The sequence below is a fragment of the Gymnogyps californianus genome, chromosome 21 (assembly GCF_018139145.2).
Source record: "Gymnogyps californianus isolate 813 chromosome 21, ASM1813914v2, whole genome shotgun sequence".
NCBI lineage: Eukaryota > Metazoa > Chordata > Aves > Accipitriformes > Cathartidae > Gymnogyps > Gymnogyps californianus.
Window position 1 is genome coordinate 8,807,379 of NC_059491.1, and position 12,007 is coordinate 8,819,385.

A 12,007-nucleotide genomic window follows, 5' to 3' on the forward strand; every position below is an offset into this window, starting at 1 on the left:
CTTTGACCCAGCTGCTAAGGAGTTGGAGGGAGCACTGAAAATGTGCCAAACGCACGTGGAGAAAAGCATTAGCCAGGATCCCCGTCTTTTCCACATCTCAGAGCAGGTCTTTGAAGAACCTGAAGACCACTCTCCTTCCTCAGCACTCCTGGATGCTGATGTTCTTGAATAAAAATTCAAAGTCCTTGCCTTCGGTCAAGGGCCACGTAATGGCTTTCATGGTCGCCTTGATGCACGTCAACACCTTCTCCTCAGGTGCCACTTGCCAGAGCCCATGAAAATCTCAAATCGGGCATTGGAGATTTCACATCTACGCTCTGCAGTGCAATACGTCTGCACAAATCCAGGAGGAAGCGGCATGCTTGAAAACCAGGCCCTGAAACCTGCTGAAGCACAGCCCTGCCGAGCTTCCCAGGAAAGCCTCAGTGGCGGGGAACCATCTTGGAGGGAGCAGGCAGGGGTTTCCCCAGCGGGGCCAGCACCAAGGGACAGAGGAAAGCAGCCTGGCCCTGGAAAGAAGGGCTTTGCTTTTGGGAAGCGTAGAGCTGTCCCTGACGGATAAAGGATGCCCCGGGACAACCAAGACAAGGCCAATATCCTAAACCCCTCTGACACGTCCCTGACGCCCTCCCGGCGTCGTCTGGCGTCGCAGGTCAGTAACTGTCGCAGGGCTGACTCCAGAGACGGCTGGGTCCACAGGCAACGTGCTCTTGGGTCACCAGCTCCCTGCAATGCCGGCCGTGGGGCTGCTGCTTGCTGCTTGCTGCTTGCTGCTTGCCTCCTGCCTGCCTGCCTGCCTGTTGCCGCCCGCTCTCAGTGGGCAGGCAGGGCAGCTGAGGGAAGGCCTTGATCCCCGCCCCGTCTCCCGCTTCCGCTTCCGGCGCCGCTTCCGCTTCCGGCGCCACTTCCGCTTCCTGCAGAGCGGCGGGACCGAGCCGTAATGGCGGTGCTGGCGTCCAACCCTAACAACCCGGTGGTCTTCTTCGATGTCACCATCGGCGGGCAGGTGGGCGAAGGCGTTGCCGCTGCCCCGGCCCCGGCCCCGGCCCCGGCCCCGACACCGGGCCCGGAGGGGCTGCGGGCTGCAGCGGGAGGGGCCTGCGGGGGTGCACCGGGGTCTTGTGAGGGTGCACCGGGGGGGGGGGGAGGGGGGTTGCAGGGGAGCACCCAGGGGTGCACGGAGCGCGGGGGGGGGGGGGGCTTGCAGCGGTGCCCCGGGAGGGGGTTTGCAGGGGTGCACGATGGGGGGGGGCCTGGAGGGGTTAACTGGGGGTGTGGGAGCGCAGTGGGGGTGCACTGGGGGGGGTGTCAGGGGTTCATTGCGGGGCTTGCGGGGGTGCAACTGAGGGCGCTTGGAGGGGCGCAGCGGGAGGGAGTTGCAGGGGCGCAGCGGGGGGCTGGAGGGTTACAGGGGCGCGTTGGAAAGGGCTTGCAGCAGCGCTGCAGGGGAGGGGTGTGGAGGTGCAGGGCTGCATCAGGAGGGGACTTGCAGGGACGGGGAGGGGGGGGTGCAGCAGGAGGTTGAATTTGTGGGAGTGCCCTGGGTGCGGAGGTGGGGAGGGCCGGTGTGTGTGAGCGGGGCCCAGAAGGCGTATCTGGCCACCGTCTTCCCCAGGAGGTCGGCCGCATGAAGATCGAGCTGTTCGCCGACGTTGTACCCAAAACGGCAGAGAACTTCAGGTAAGGAGCAGCCGGCGTTCCTGGAGCTCAGCCTGGACCCAGGCTGCAAAGGCTTTTTGGTGCAGGAATGTCTCTAGCAGCAGAGTGACTACCTGCCCCCCAGAACCGCTGCACCTGCTTTGCTCCTCTCTCCGTTCCCAGAGAGATGTGACCGTGCAGGATCCTGATCCCCCGGGGGAGCCCGTCTGGCTGGAAGCTGAAGGACTCCGGTCCCTCTCTGCTCCTTCTGTGGAGCTTCTGGTGCATTTATAAAAGGCAATACCTTAATTTCATGGTAGAGGTCTCCTCGCCACCCAGTTCTCTTGCCACTGACTGAAGGATGTACCGCGTGGACATCCCACTTCCACGAGGCAGATGGATATACCCTGTTCTCTGTGAAACACGGTGCCTGCTCCCCATTCACCATCTCTTAGAACCTCGGCGTTAAATATCTGACTTCCTCAAGTGCAGAAAGCGCAGAAGTCTGTTTTGAAATGGAAGTGGGGAGGAGTTACTGCCCGTTCCCGTTTCATTGGGGATATCCCCGATGCAGTAAGGAAATTCCTGCACAACAGCCAGTGTGCGTTCGCTGAATGCAGCGCTCTGTGTCCTCATAGTTCAGATGTGCCTCACGCTCCGCTCTCTTCTTTGTCTTCCAGGCAGTTTTGTACGGGTGAATTCAGGTAAGTGTCAGCTTATAGTGTCCTTTTAAGTAGCCTACTCAGAGAAACAGGGCTGGGTGAGTAGGAAGAAGGCTCTCTTGGAAGTTTTTCTTACTATACCAGTACAAAATGAAAGAGTTACAGAAATCTGCTCTGATGAAACTGTGACGGGCTCGATCAGTCGCAGAGATGGCAGACTTTCCCTTTTGGGCATGACTTTGTTGGTGCTCAGGTCGCTCTAAAAAGCCCTGTCTGCAAATCCCACCTGCTCACGCCGCAGATTGCAGTGGGATCCCGTAAAGATGATGGTATGGATCTTGCAGGGAACCATGTCATTTAATGTGCAGAGCCCACTCGAGGTTTCCCTTTGCCGTTGATAGCAGCAGCGGAGAGCCAGGCTGCAGCACTTGGTTGTATATCGAGGCAGCTACTAACGTATAGGGCAGCCCTTTGGGACTCTGAATTCCTGGGAGGGTTTTGTGTTGGGATATCCAGTAAGTTGCAATGATTTTCCTTTTTATTTCCTCGCAGGAAAGATGGTGTCCCTATAGGTTATAAAGGAAGCACTTTCCACAGGTAATTCGTCTGCTTCTGTTTAGGCACTTAAATAGCAGTCTGAGCTAGATGTGGTTTTGAGACCTGCCTCGAGGCATTTTTGGACTGGGAGGCGTTTGTAGGTCATGGCTAATATCGCCCTTCTGTGGCTTTGGGGGTGCTGTCAGATGTGTGCGCTGGAGTCGCTGGGAGGGACGCCCCGTTCCTGGTGTGCCAGGTCGGAGATCACGCATATTAAGCTTCTTGAGGCATTTGTCTACTGAGGACTAAGTCTTGTTTTACTTCTTTAGGGTAATAAAGGATTTCATGATCCAAGGAGGTGACTTTGTAAACGTATGTACTTCTATATTCCTTTTGTACTTTTCCTACGTGGTATAATATGCAACTGTTTGCAAGGGTCCGTGCTGATTTGTGGGATCTGTTGGCTCTCTCTTGAGGTACTCAGTAGTAACTGGAGAGGGTTCCTCATAGCATTGCTGCCATCTTGCTGCAACAGACTCTAATGTACTTGAAAACAAATCTGGAGTCTTGGGTGAACACACCTTCTCCTTCCCAAAATATTTCCTGACTAAAAAAAGCATGGCAGTACAGCTAGAGGCTTTTCAAACTTGCAAAGATTTTTTTTTTTTTACCCTGTTGTCCTTCCCCCCCAAACAAGAAACCCTGCGAATTTCTATTAGCTTTGTGGAGAGAGACCCTAAGTACAGAACCAAGTATCTAGCGCAAGAGAGAGTTTAAATCAAAACTAACTTTTTGTTAGTGAAATGTCTCAAAACAGAAAAGACTTTGTGCCCGCAGTGGTGGTCATGCTCTGACTTGGGGATAAACAGAGTATATGGGGATGGCCGGAGGACCGCAGGGTCTCTTCACTGTCCTAGGACCCAGTAAAATTATTTCATTTCTGGAAGCGTTTCAAAATATGAGGGGGGTGGTAAAGCTTTTCTTAATACAAAATTTATAAAACTTGGTTGTATGAAAGGCACTGAGAGAACGGACGGCACAGCAGGTGGCTCAGCCACACCAGACTTTCAGGTAGTCGCTGGTTGTGATGCTGCTCAAATGTCCCAGTGGGCTTTATTACTTCCACTGAAGCTCAGCAAGCATTACAGATTGCACCAGTATTTGTAATTTATAAATTACACTTACTACAAAGCCACCTGGGGAGCAAGAACGGTCACACTGACCGCTAAGATAGGGTAGATATTCCTGTCTCAGAGCTGACAGTTTAAGTAAACCACAGCAAACAGGAGGAAAAGAAGCAAGGCCTAGGCAAGCAGAGCAAAAGATGCGGAGCTGCACATTGTATATTACCGGCATCTTATTTTCCTGTGAAGTTTGGCCTAATAAAGAATGTATGTATTAAGTAGAAAGGCAATGAAGCGAGACAGGTTGCAGCAAGGCAGAAGAAAGGGGGCTGAAGCGACACAGAAAGGGAAAATCAACACAGAAAGGGAAATTACTGTCAGAATAGTAAATTTAACTGACCGTGCCAGAGATACCTGTTTGCGTTGCTTCTGCAGCTTTCCCTGAAGGGTTCCGCACTGCAGCGTCTTTAAGGCCATTCTGTTGAAGGGTCCCTGCTCCAGTCCTTTTGGCATCATACAGGAGTGTCTCTGCAACGCTGGAGCAAAGGGCAGGGTGGCCTTTCAGCAGTCCCACGAGTTATGAGTCTTACATGAACCGTGCGTCAGGCTTCTGCAAAGTTATAAACTTGTGAGCGGTCAAAGCTTGCAATCTGCAGCTGTTAGGGGCCATGCTGCTTTCATTTATCAGTGTCTTGAGATCTGAGTGCTAGGGCTTGTAGTTCAGTACAAGACGTCTCGACTTGGTAGAAAGCACAGCAAAAATTAGAAACGCCATATTTTAGAAACTGTCCTGGCTGAACAGAGAGATCACTTCCCTGTTTCCAGTAAAGTCACAGAAAAGAAGGTGAAATAAGTAAGTGTGCCATCAGCCGACGTTTTCCACACAACCACTTCTGCTTTCCTTGTCACACCAGCCCCTACTGCTACATCCCTTCCCTTTTCCCTGCCAAGTCCGGGTGGGTCCGTACCAAGCGATCTATAGCCTCCATCTCACTCTGGGAGGCTTGAACTTAATCCTTACCATCTCCGTGGGTTTCTGCCAACATATGGATGGCAAATGATGTACTGTGTAGTTAGAAACCACTCGCTGTTCCTCTTCAGAAAGGAAACATTGAATGTGTTCACTGCTGGTGTATATGAATGGCAGTATAGCATCCATTTTGGGCTGAGTTTAACCCTGTCCTTTTGCTTGGGGATTGTAAATTTAATTTTTAAATTGAATTGTTCTGTAGCAATTGCTACAGAACAAATGCTGTGGTTGACTGGGCACCTCTCTCGCGCAGGGAGACGGCACTGGAGTAGCCAGTATATATAGGGGTCCTTTTGCAGATGAAAACTTCAAGCTGAAACACTCTGCTCCTGGGCTGCTCTCTATGGTGAGTATAAAATAATGACATTATAAGACTAAAAAGCTTTTGGTACTTTCTCTGTGCCCTTTTCCTAGGTGTATTTGCCAGACGACAGAAATCTCCACCATTGGATACAAGGTCTGAAAGACCTGCCTTGTAAATACTAGTCAGAAGGCTACTCGTGGGTTAATGTGTTGAGTAATGCAAAAGTCCTGATCCTGCAGCATCCTTTCTTTTTTTACCTGTTGGAGCGCTGGGGCAGGCTTTGTTTGGTCAGCTTTCAGAATAGCTTGATTCTTACAGTTTTCATACGGTGGCAAGTGGTGGTGTTTTCTTCTTCCCCGATACTGTTATCAAACACTGACCTCAGCAAGGATGAAACAGAGAGATTTGGGAGTTTCAAAGCCATAGCAGCGTTACCATGGTATCTTTTATAACATAGGCTTCCTGTTGAACATTGTAGGAAAAACTGCAACCGTTGCATGTTGTCTGGTAGGAACAATACGCTGACTTTTGCAATAGAAAGCAAGTGGAGCCAGTGCTTCAGTGTTCCTATCCACAGCTGCTTCTTCCCCAGCTCTTTCAGCTGCCCTGCCCTTAAAACCACTTGCTTAGGGCATTCACCATTTGGATTAGTTATTCCTCCAGTTCAAAACATGGCCCAAAAAGAGGTGTCACGACACAGCTAAGCAACCGGTGTACCGTGGTGTGGGAGAAGGGATCCACGCTGGTATTGCCAGCTTTTTGTTAAAGTGGCACGGCTCTGGAGTCGTTCTGCTGGGCCGAACCACGGTCCATCCCAGCTGGATCCTTCCAAAGCTGGCTAGCAATAAGTAAAAATCCAATGTGACAGTGTCCTGTGCAGTCCTGGAGCTGCAAAACTTGCCCGGTTCACTTGTCAGCCCAGAAACATGCTTTAGTATCTCCTGGTTGTCAGCAGAGCTTTGAAAAATTGAAACGGACTGAAGCGTTGCAGAGATGTTTTCTTAGCCGAGCGCAAATGCTCTGGGTGTTGCGCTCAGGTGTGAATTAAATTTCACATCTGCATCGCACTGTTCCTGTGAGCCCTGTGCCAATACGATCATTACCTTTCTCATCCTGATTGTCAGAACAGACGCTTTTTTTTCTTTTCTTTTCTTTTTTTTTTTTTTTTTTTAAATTCTGAGGAAACCTTCCAAATAGCAGAAATCACCTGCTTTTTTTTTTTTTTCCTGCCCTGGTTACTGGCTTTCCGTTTTCCCCAGGACAATACTGCAGCCCGTAAGTACTCATCACCAAAAAGTTCAGCCTTTTTTTCAGGAGCGTGCTCTAGAGCCCAGATTTGAGCTCCGTCTCGTGCTGAATGTGCCTTCATAGAAGTATAATAAAGAGTTGGTGACGTGGCTCTTGCACGCACTGGCATGACCAGACGTGGTGGCGTGCCGCATCCCAGCACAGGGTACTCTCCTGCAGATGTGTATCTTGCTTCCTTTGGTTTGTGTAGCAATAAGCTAAAAATAAGCTAGGCTAGGTCTAGAGCAGCAGCTCTTTCCTATGCGAGATCTGTCTGCCGTCAGTTTTGGGAAGTCTTAAATTGTACGCTTTTTGTATTTTGCCATTCTCAACCCCCAGGCAAACAGTGGCCCAAGTACCAACGGGTGTCAGTTTTTCATTACGTGCTCCAAATGCGACTGGTTGGATGGAAAACACGTTGTGTTCGGTGAGTACCTGCAGCGGAGGCCTGGCGTACCGGCTCACGGCCGCTCCCTGTGGCGCAGCTGCTAAAATAAAGAGCCGTGGACTGCTTGTTCTTCCCCCCTGGCTTGTGCTAGCAGAGGTATCTGTGCAGCCAGATGCTGAGATGGATCCCTGTTGAAACGAAACAGGGTTTTTTTGCAGGTTAGCTTTAGATCAGTTCCTTGATCGATGTATCGTGCTACTACATAAATCCTTGCGCCAGTGCAGAAGGGACAGAGGAGTGAAGGGATACTTTCTTCTCCACTGTCAGAGAGGACTGAGCTTTCAGCAGAGTTTTTAGGTAGTAATTCCATGAAACCACATCTGCTAACTTGTCAGGTACTGCCACTTGAGCTGAAGGATTTCAAGGCCAGCCTTTAAGCTGATGTCCTACTTACTGCTTCCTCCAATTCTTAAGTAACACTGATATCGTTCATTGCTGGGTTTGCATCATCGCAAAGGTTCTGTTGATAGAGAGGTAGTTCATGCTGTATTTTAGCACAGCTGGTGGTGGTAGGTCTCAAAACCTAGATTTCAAAACCTAGGTTTCTACACGTGCTGCCCCTGCAATGGGAAAATGCACTTTGTCTGTTCTGACTGTGGAGAATGTTTTCAGAGGGATCGTTTCCTTTATCACTGTAGAGATCGGTAAGGAACCCTGAAGTGCTATACACTGCACGAGACTTTTCAGGAGGAACAAAAATGCATGTACCTGTGATGAGTGGGAGGGAGCAAAGGTAAAAACCGGCCATATTGAAGTGGATAAATTTTCTCATTCTAGGTAAAATTGTCGATGGGCTGTTGGTCATGAGAAAAATTGAAGTAAGTTGAATTGACCTATTTCTCTGTGAATGTCCACATTGGAAAGTCATGTAGAGGATTAACGAGGGTTGTTCTGTTCTCTCCCGCTGTCTGTTTACAGGATACCAGGGAATACCAGCATTAATAACTGGTATTATCGGTTGTCATCGTTATAAAATAGCAGGAAATCTGTTGAGGCAAAGGCTGTCATACAGATTGACTTTAGCAATGCTATGCTCTCGTGGTTGCTGGTTAGTCTTTGAGCGGGGATTGTGTTCTTGTGGCTTTATTTGCAATGCTTTGCATTTGTTCAGGAAGCTGAATTGAAAAGCTGTTCCATCAGCAACTCAGACAAGAGAGCAACGCAGATCACTTCTGTGCCATTGCCTGGGATTGTTCAGTGGATGCTAAATCATCAGTTCTGCTGATCCGTGATCAGCATGTTTAATAAGAAAAATGAAACTAATCTTCTGATGGGTTTCCAGAAGCTGAAGATAAATACGCTCAGGGGTGGTGGTTGCCACCAACGTTGTGACTGGGTGTCACGGCAGGATAACGAGTAGATTTAACAAATAGCAGCGAGTTCTTCAAGACAGCCGACGCTAACTTCATGGCACACGCATGGGATAATGTGCACGAGGGCCTCTGCCATCAGTCAGTCCAAAAAGTGGGGCGCAGACAGAGCTGACAACTGATAGGTATTGAGAAAAGGTCGCGTGCAAGGAACGGTGCAGCATGATACAATCCGTGTGTGGCTAGCCCTCTTCACCAGAAGCACTGATGGAAGGGTTGTGGCCTGCCTGCTTTGTGCATCACTGCAGTGAGGGGCAAGTTAAAGGAAATAAGTAAGAGACTCATGAAAGAGCAGCCGAGTGCAGCCAAACGAGAGGTTCAGAGTGAGGGTTGCTTTGTGACCGTCTCCTGTGTAGATTCCCTTTCTGTACAAATACAAGTGTGCTTTGCTTGTTGCAGCTGTAATTAGTAACTTTAAAGATTTAAGCCAGAGCAGCCTCAAGTGACACGATGCCTGCTGTGTCTCATGAGGAGCTCTCCAGTGTTTGATCTGTTCCTTCCCTCCCATTCAAAGGACCAGGGTCTGGTCTGTGTACCAAACCTCTGCGCACAGAGTGAGTTCGCCGCCAGAATGCGTGACGGTGCTTCTGTGTTACTCAGAGCTGTGTCTACGTTTCCCTGTTCCTGATGTTGCACAGACACCTCTTAACCAGTCTTCGAGTACCTGTCACTCACTGGATTTGCTGTGCTTTTATGAGGTTTAACGTTATATATTTGTTTGTCCCTAGAATGTGCCTACGGGTCCAAATAACAAACCCAAGCTGCCAGTTGTGATCTCTCAGTGTGGGGAAATGTAAAGCAATGGAACAGAAATGTGGTAAGTCTCGGTCTTCACAGGCACCCAGTGCAACTGAACTCTGGGCTGCTCCGCTCCTTCCTTTTCTCTCGACTTATTTTCACATTCATTTAAGTCTGCAGAGAGCTGACTCTGCTCAGTGAAACACCAGAAAATGCTTCTCTAACGGCGTTAGTTTTTTGCCAGCTCAACTCCCTGAACTGGCTTCCCTCCGAGCTACACAAACACCAAAGGCAGCGCTAGAGGGATAAGGTTTTGCAGCTGCAGTCCAGGGGAAGATGGGGTTGTGGGAGCTCTGCCTTGGATGGGGTTAAGCTGCCTTGAAGCCTCGGCTTTAGAAACCAGTGGATGAAAGGGAACTGCAGCAGGAATCCAGCTGGTATTACCCAGGCAGTCTGGGGGGTGGGGGGCTTCCCTTTGACCTGCGGGTTGGTGAACTCTCCTGTTGCTACAGAAAGCGGAGCATCCGCGTGTGGGGCAGGCGGGGATCAAGAAAAGGAGAAAGAGAGGACTTGAGCCTCCTTGCTCAGTACAGCCATAGGGCTGCCACCACTGAAGGGCTAAGAATGATCGAGTTATGTAGTCTTACCTTAACTCGAAAAAATACCACTGTCCTCATCTGAAGGGAGATGTTTCCAGCATTTACTATTATTCGGGCTTCATTTTGGTTAAACCAATAGGCTCAAGACAGAGCTCAGGCTAACGTACAGTATTCTGTTTCCATTTGTCCGCCCACTTCACCATAAAAAACACAAGCATTTAAACAAATCTGTCTAGATTTCAATGTGTCAGGCTGCAGCTTGTCAAAAATCTGCTGTATTAGCCTTTTGGTTGCTGATTTTTCAAATTTCAGCAAGCAGGCAGGCAGGCCCTGACAAAAGCAAATCCCCACAATTTTTGACCTTCCATTAAATGATTTCCAGAGACATCTGGAATTACCCACGAAGACGCGTCCTCGCTTCCGTAATAAAGTCTTTCAGATCTGCAGCGCTTCAGACTCTTGGGAGCTCCTCCTATTTGATGAAGTGACAACAGGGAATGTAATCATACTTTCATTTCCCTGGTGCTTCTGGTGGCATTTATAGGCTTTTGGAGATAGGGACAACCTTGTTAACAGGCTTTCGTGCAGATGGGCAGACCCGTGCTGATGGGTCGGGTCCCCTTTAGGGTCGTCCTCAGGCCCAGACTTGTTGATCTTTTCAGTTTGGAGTACGTGATCTCTGGCCAACATCCAACTGGAGACTGGAAGCTTTTCATTTCTAGGTACGAGGCTGGTGCCACCTTGCTTACTTCCCAGCCGGGTCTTAGGAACTGCCTGTCTGCACCCTGCTGCCTCTCAGCTGCCTGTGGACAAGGACGGCATTTGTCTTGCCCAACTTCAGAGAGCTAAATGAGTTACTTGTCGAGATCCTTTAAAGTCAGCCAGGAGAAACAGGCACTGTTGGTTTTAAGTTGGGAGGTAGATGCAGATGCCTGGCATGGAGAGCCAGGAGGACTCCTCTGAGTTCTCTAGCTCAGGGTTGACGTGAACTAGTGCGTACAGCAAGTAGCACTGACTTGAAAGTCGCTGTAGCGGCACCCAGTGTCACTGCACAGTCTTGCTGCTGTAGGATGAGTTGGGAATGGCTGTCCAGCATTTTGGACCTGTTTCTTCTTCGTTTCAGTGTTCCTTCACCGGTGGTTAGGCCTGTGCTGGCTCCATGCACTTCCAACTCCAGCCAGTTCCCCCACTGCCCCAGTCCTCTGCGCAGGCCAGATCCGCGCTCTTGGCATTCTCCTGAAATTATTTAATAATTGGCATCTATCTATTTTTTTTTTTTTTTTTTACGTTTTGAAATGTAAATAAAGAATTTTGTTAAATACGTGTGCAGTGCACATCAGTTAACGTGCTTGGGAACAGATTCTTCTTCGGGTGAGAAGGGCTATATCATCTTCAGCAATGTGCGTTATCCCGAGCTTGTTCAGTAGGGAACGTGTGCCGTGCGTGGTATTGAGGGGCACTGCTGCTGGGCGTTTGCAAAATGGTGCAAGAAGGGGTGAAAGGAGCATGGCGGAGCATGGCAGTGCCGCGCTACACCAGCTCCTTTACTCGGCAGGTAAAAGGCTGCCTGGCAGAGAGGTTCTTGGCATCTTGGGAATCTCCAGAACCTTTCTACGTGCAGCCTTACTGAAGCACAAGAAATTGGTATGGCACAGACTTCCGTCACCATGAGTTTGCTGGGCTCTGAGGTGAGTTATGTTGTAAACAAGCGTTTGTAAAACCTCCCCTGGCACGTAGTGGCATTAGGCTGTCGGGCTGTTACGTGCCATGGGTGTTACAGGAGTTTACCTGGGTGCTACAAGGGTGTTAGAGCAGGGCTTTGGGCTGGGAAGCAGAGAATGATCATGCTGTAGGAGTAGAAATCGGGGCTCCTTATCCTGCATGGTCACAAAGAGCGCAGCTGAGGCTGCAGGTTGGTGGAAAAACTGACTTTCTTCTCTCAGAATCGGGTTGCAAGCTCACCTACCTGCGGGGGGACGAGAAAGCACCCCTCACGGGGGCTGGGCTACAGCGGGAGTTTTCTCATCCAGCAGATTAAACGTAAAGGAGCTGGGACAAAGTCTGTTCTGTCACGTGCAGGCGCTTCATCCCATCTGGGTACGTCCCATCGCTCCGTGGGCAGCCGGGAGTGCCTGGTGTGGGGCTGTCTGGGGGAGGCGCAGTCTGTGCGATAAGCTTGTGCGTTAGCCAGCAAGCACTGACGTACTGGAGGACAGATCCTGCAGGCATGCTTTGGTGAGCTCTTTTTATCTCGTGGCTGTTTAAAGTCC

The 12,007-nt window shown here is 50.0% G+C and overlaps 1 protein-coding gene across 1 annotated transcript; it reads left to right on the plus strand.

Annotated features, from left to right (window-relative positions):
- Positions 1-940: 940 nt before the first annotated feature.
- Positions 941-11,058, plus strand: PPIH (peptidylprolyl isomerase H). Its single transcript, XM_050909530.1, has 10 exons — positions 941-1,006; positions 1,616-1,680; positions 2,319-2,342; positions 2,853-2,897; positions 3,167-3,209; positions 5,245-5,337; positions 6,922-7,009; positions 7,808-7,848; positions 9,129-9,217; positions 10,861-11,058. The coding sequence occupies exons 1-9, from the start codon at positions 941-943 to the stop codon at positions 9,195-9,197; spliced, it is 534 nt and encodes a 177-aa protein (XP_050765487.1). The 3' UTR covers positions 9,198-9,217; positions 10,861-11,058.
- Positions 11,059-12,007: the final 949 nt, after the last annotated feature.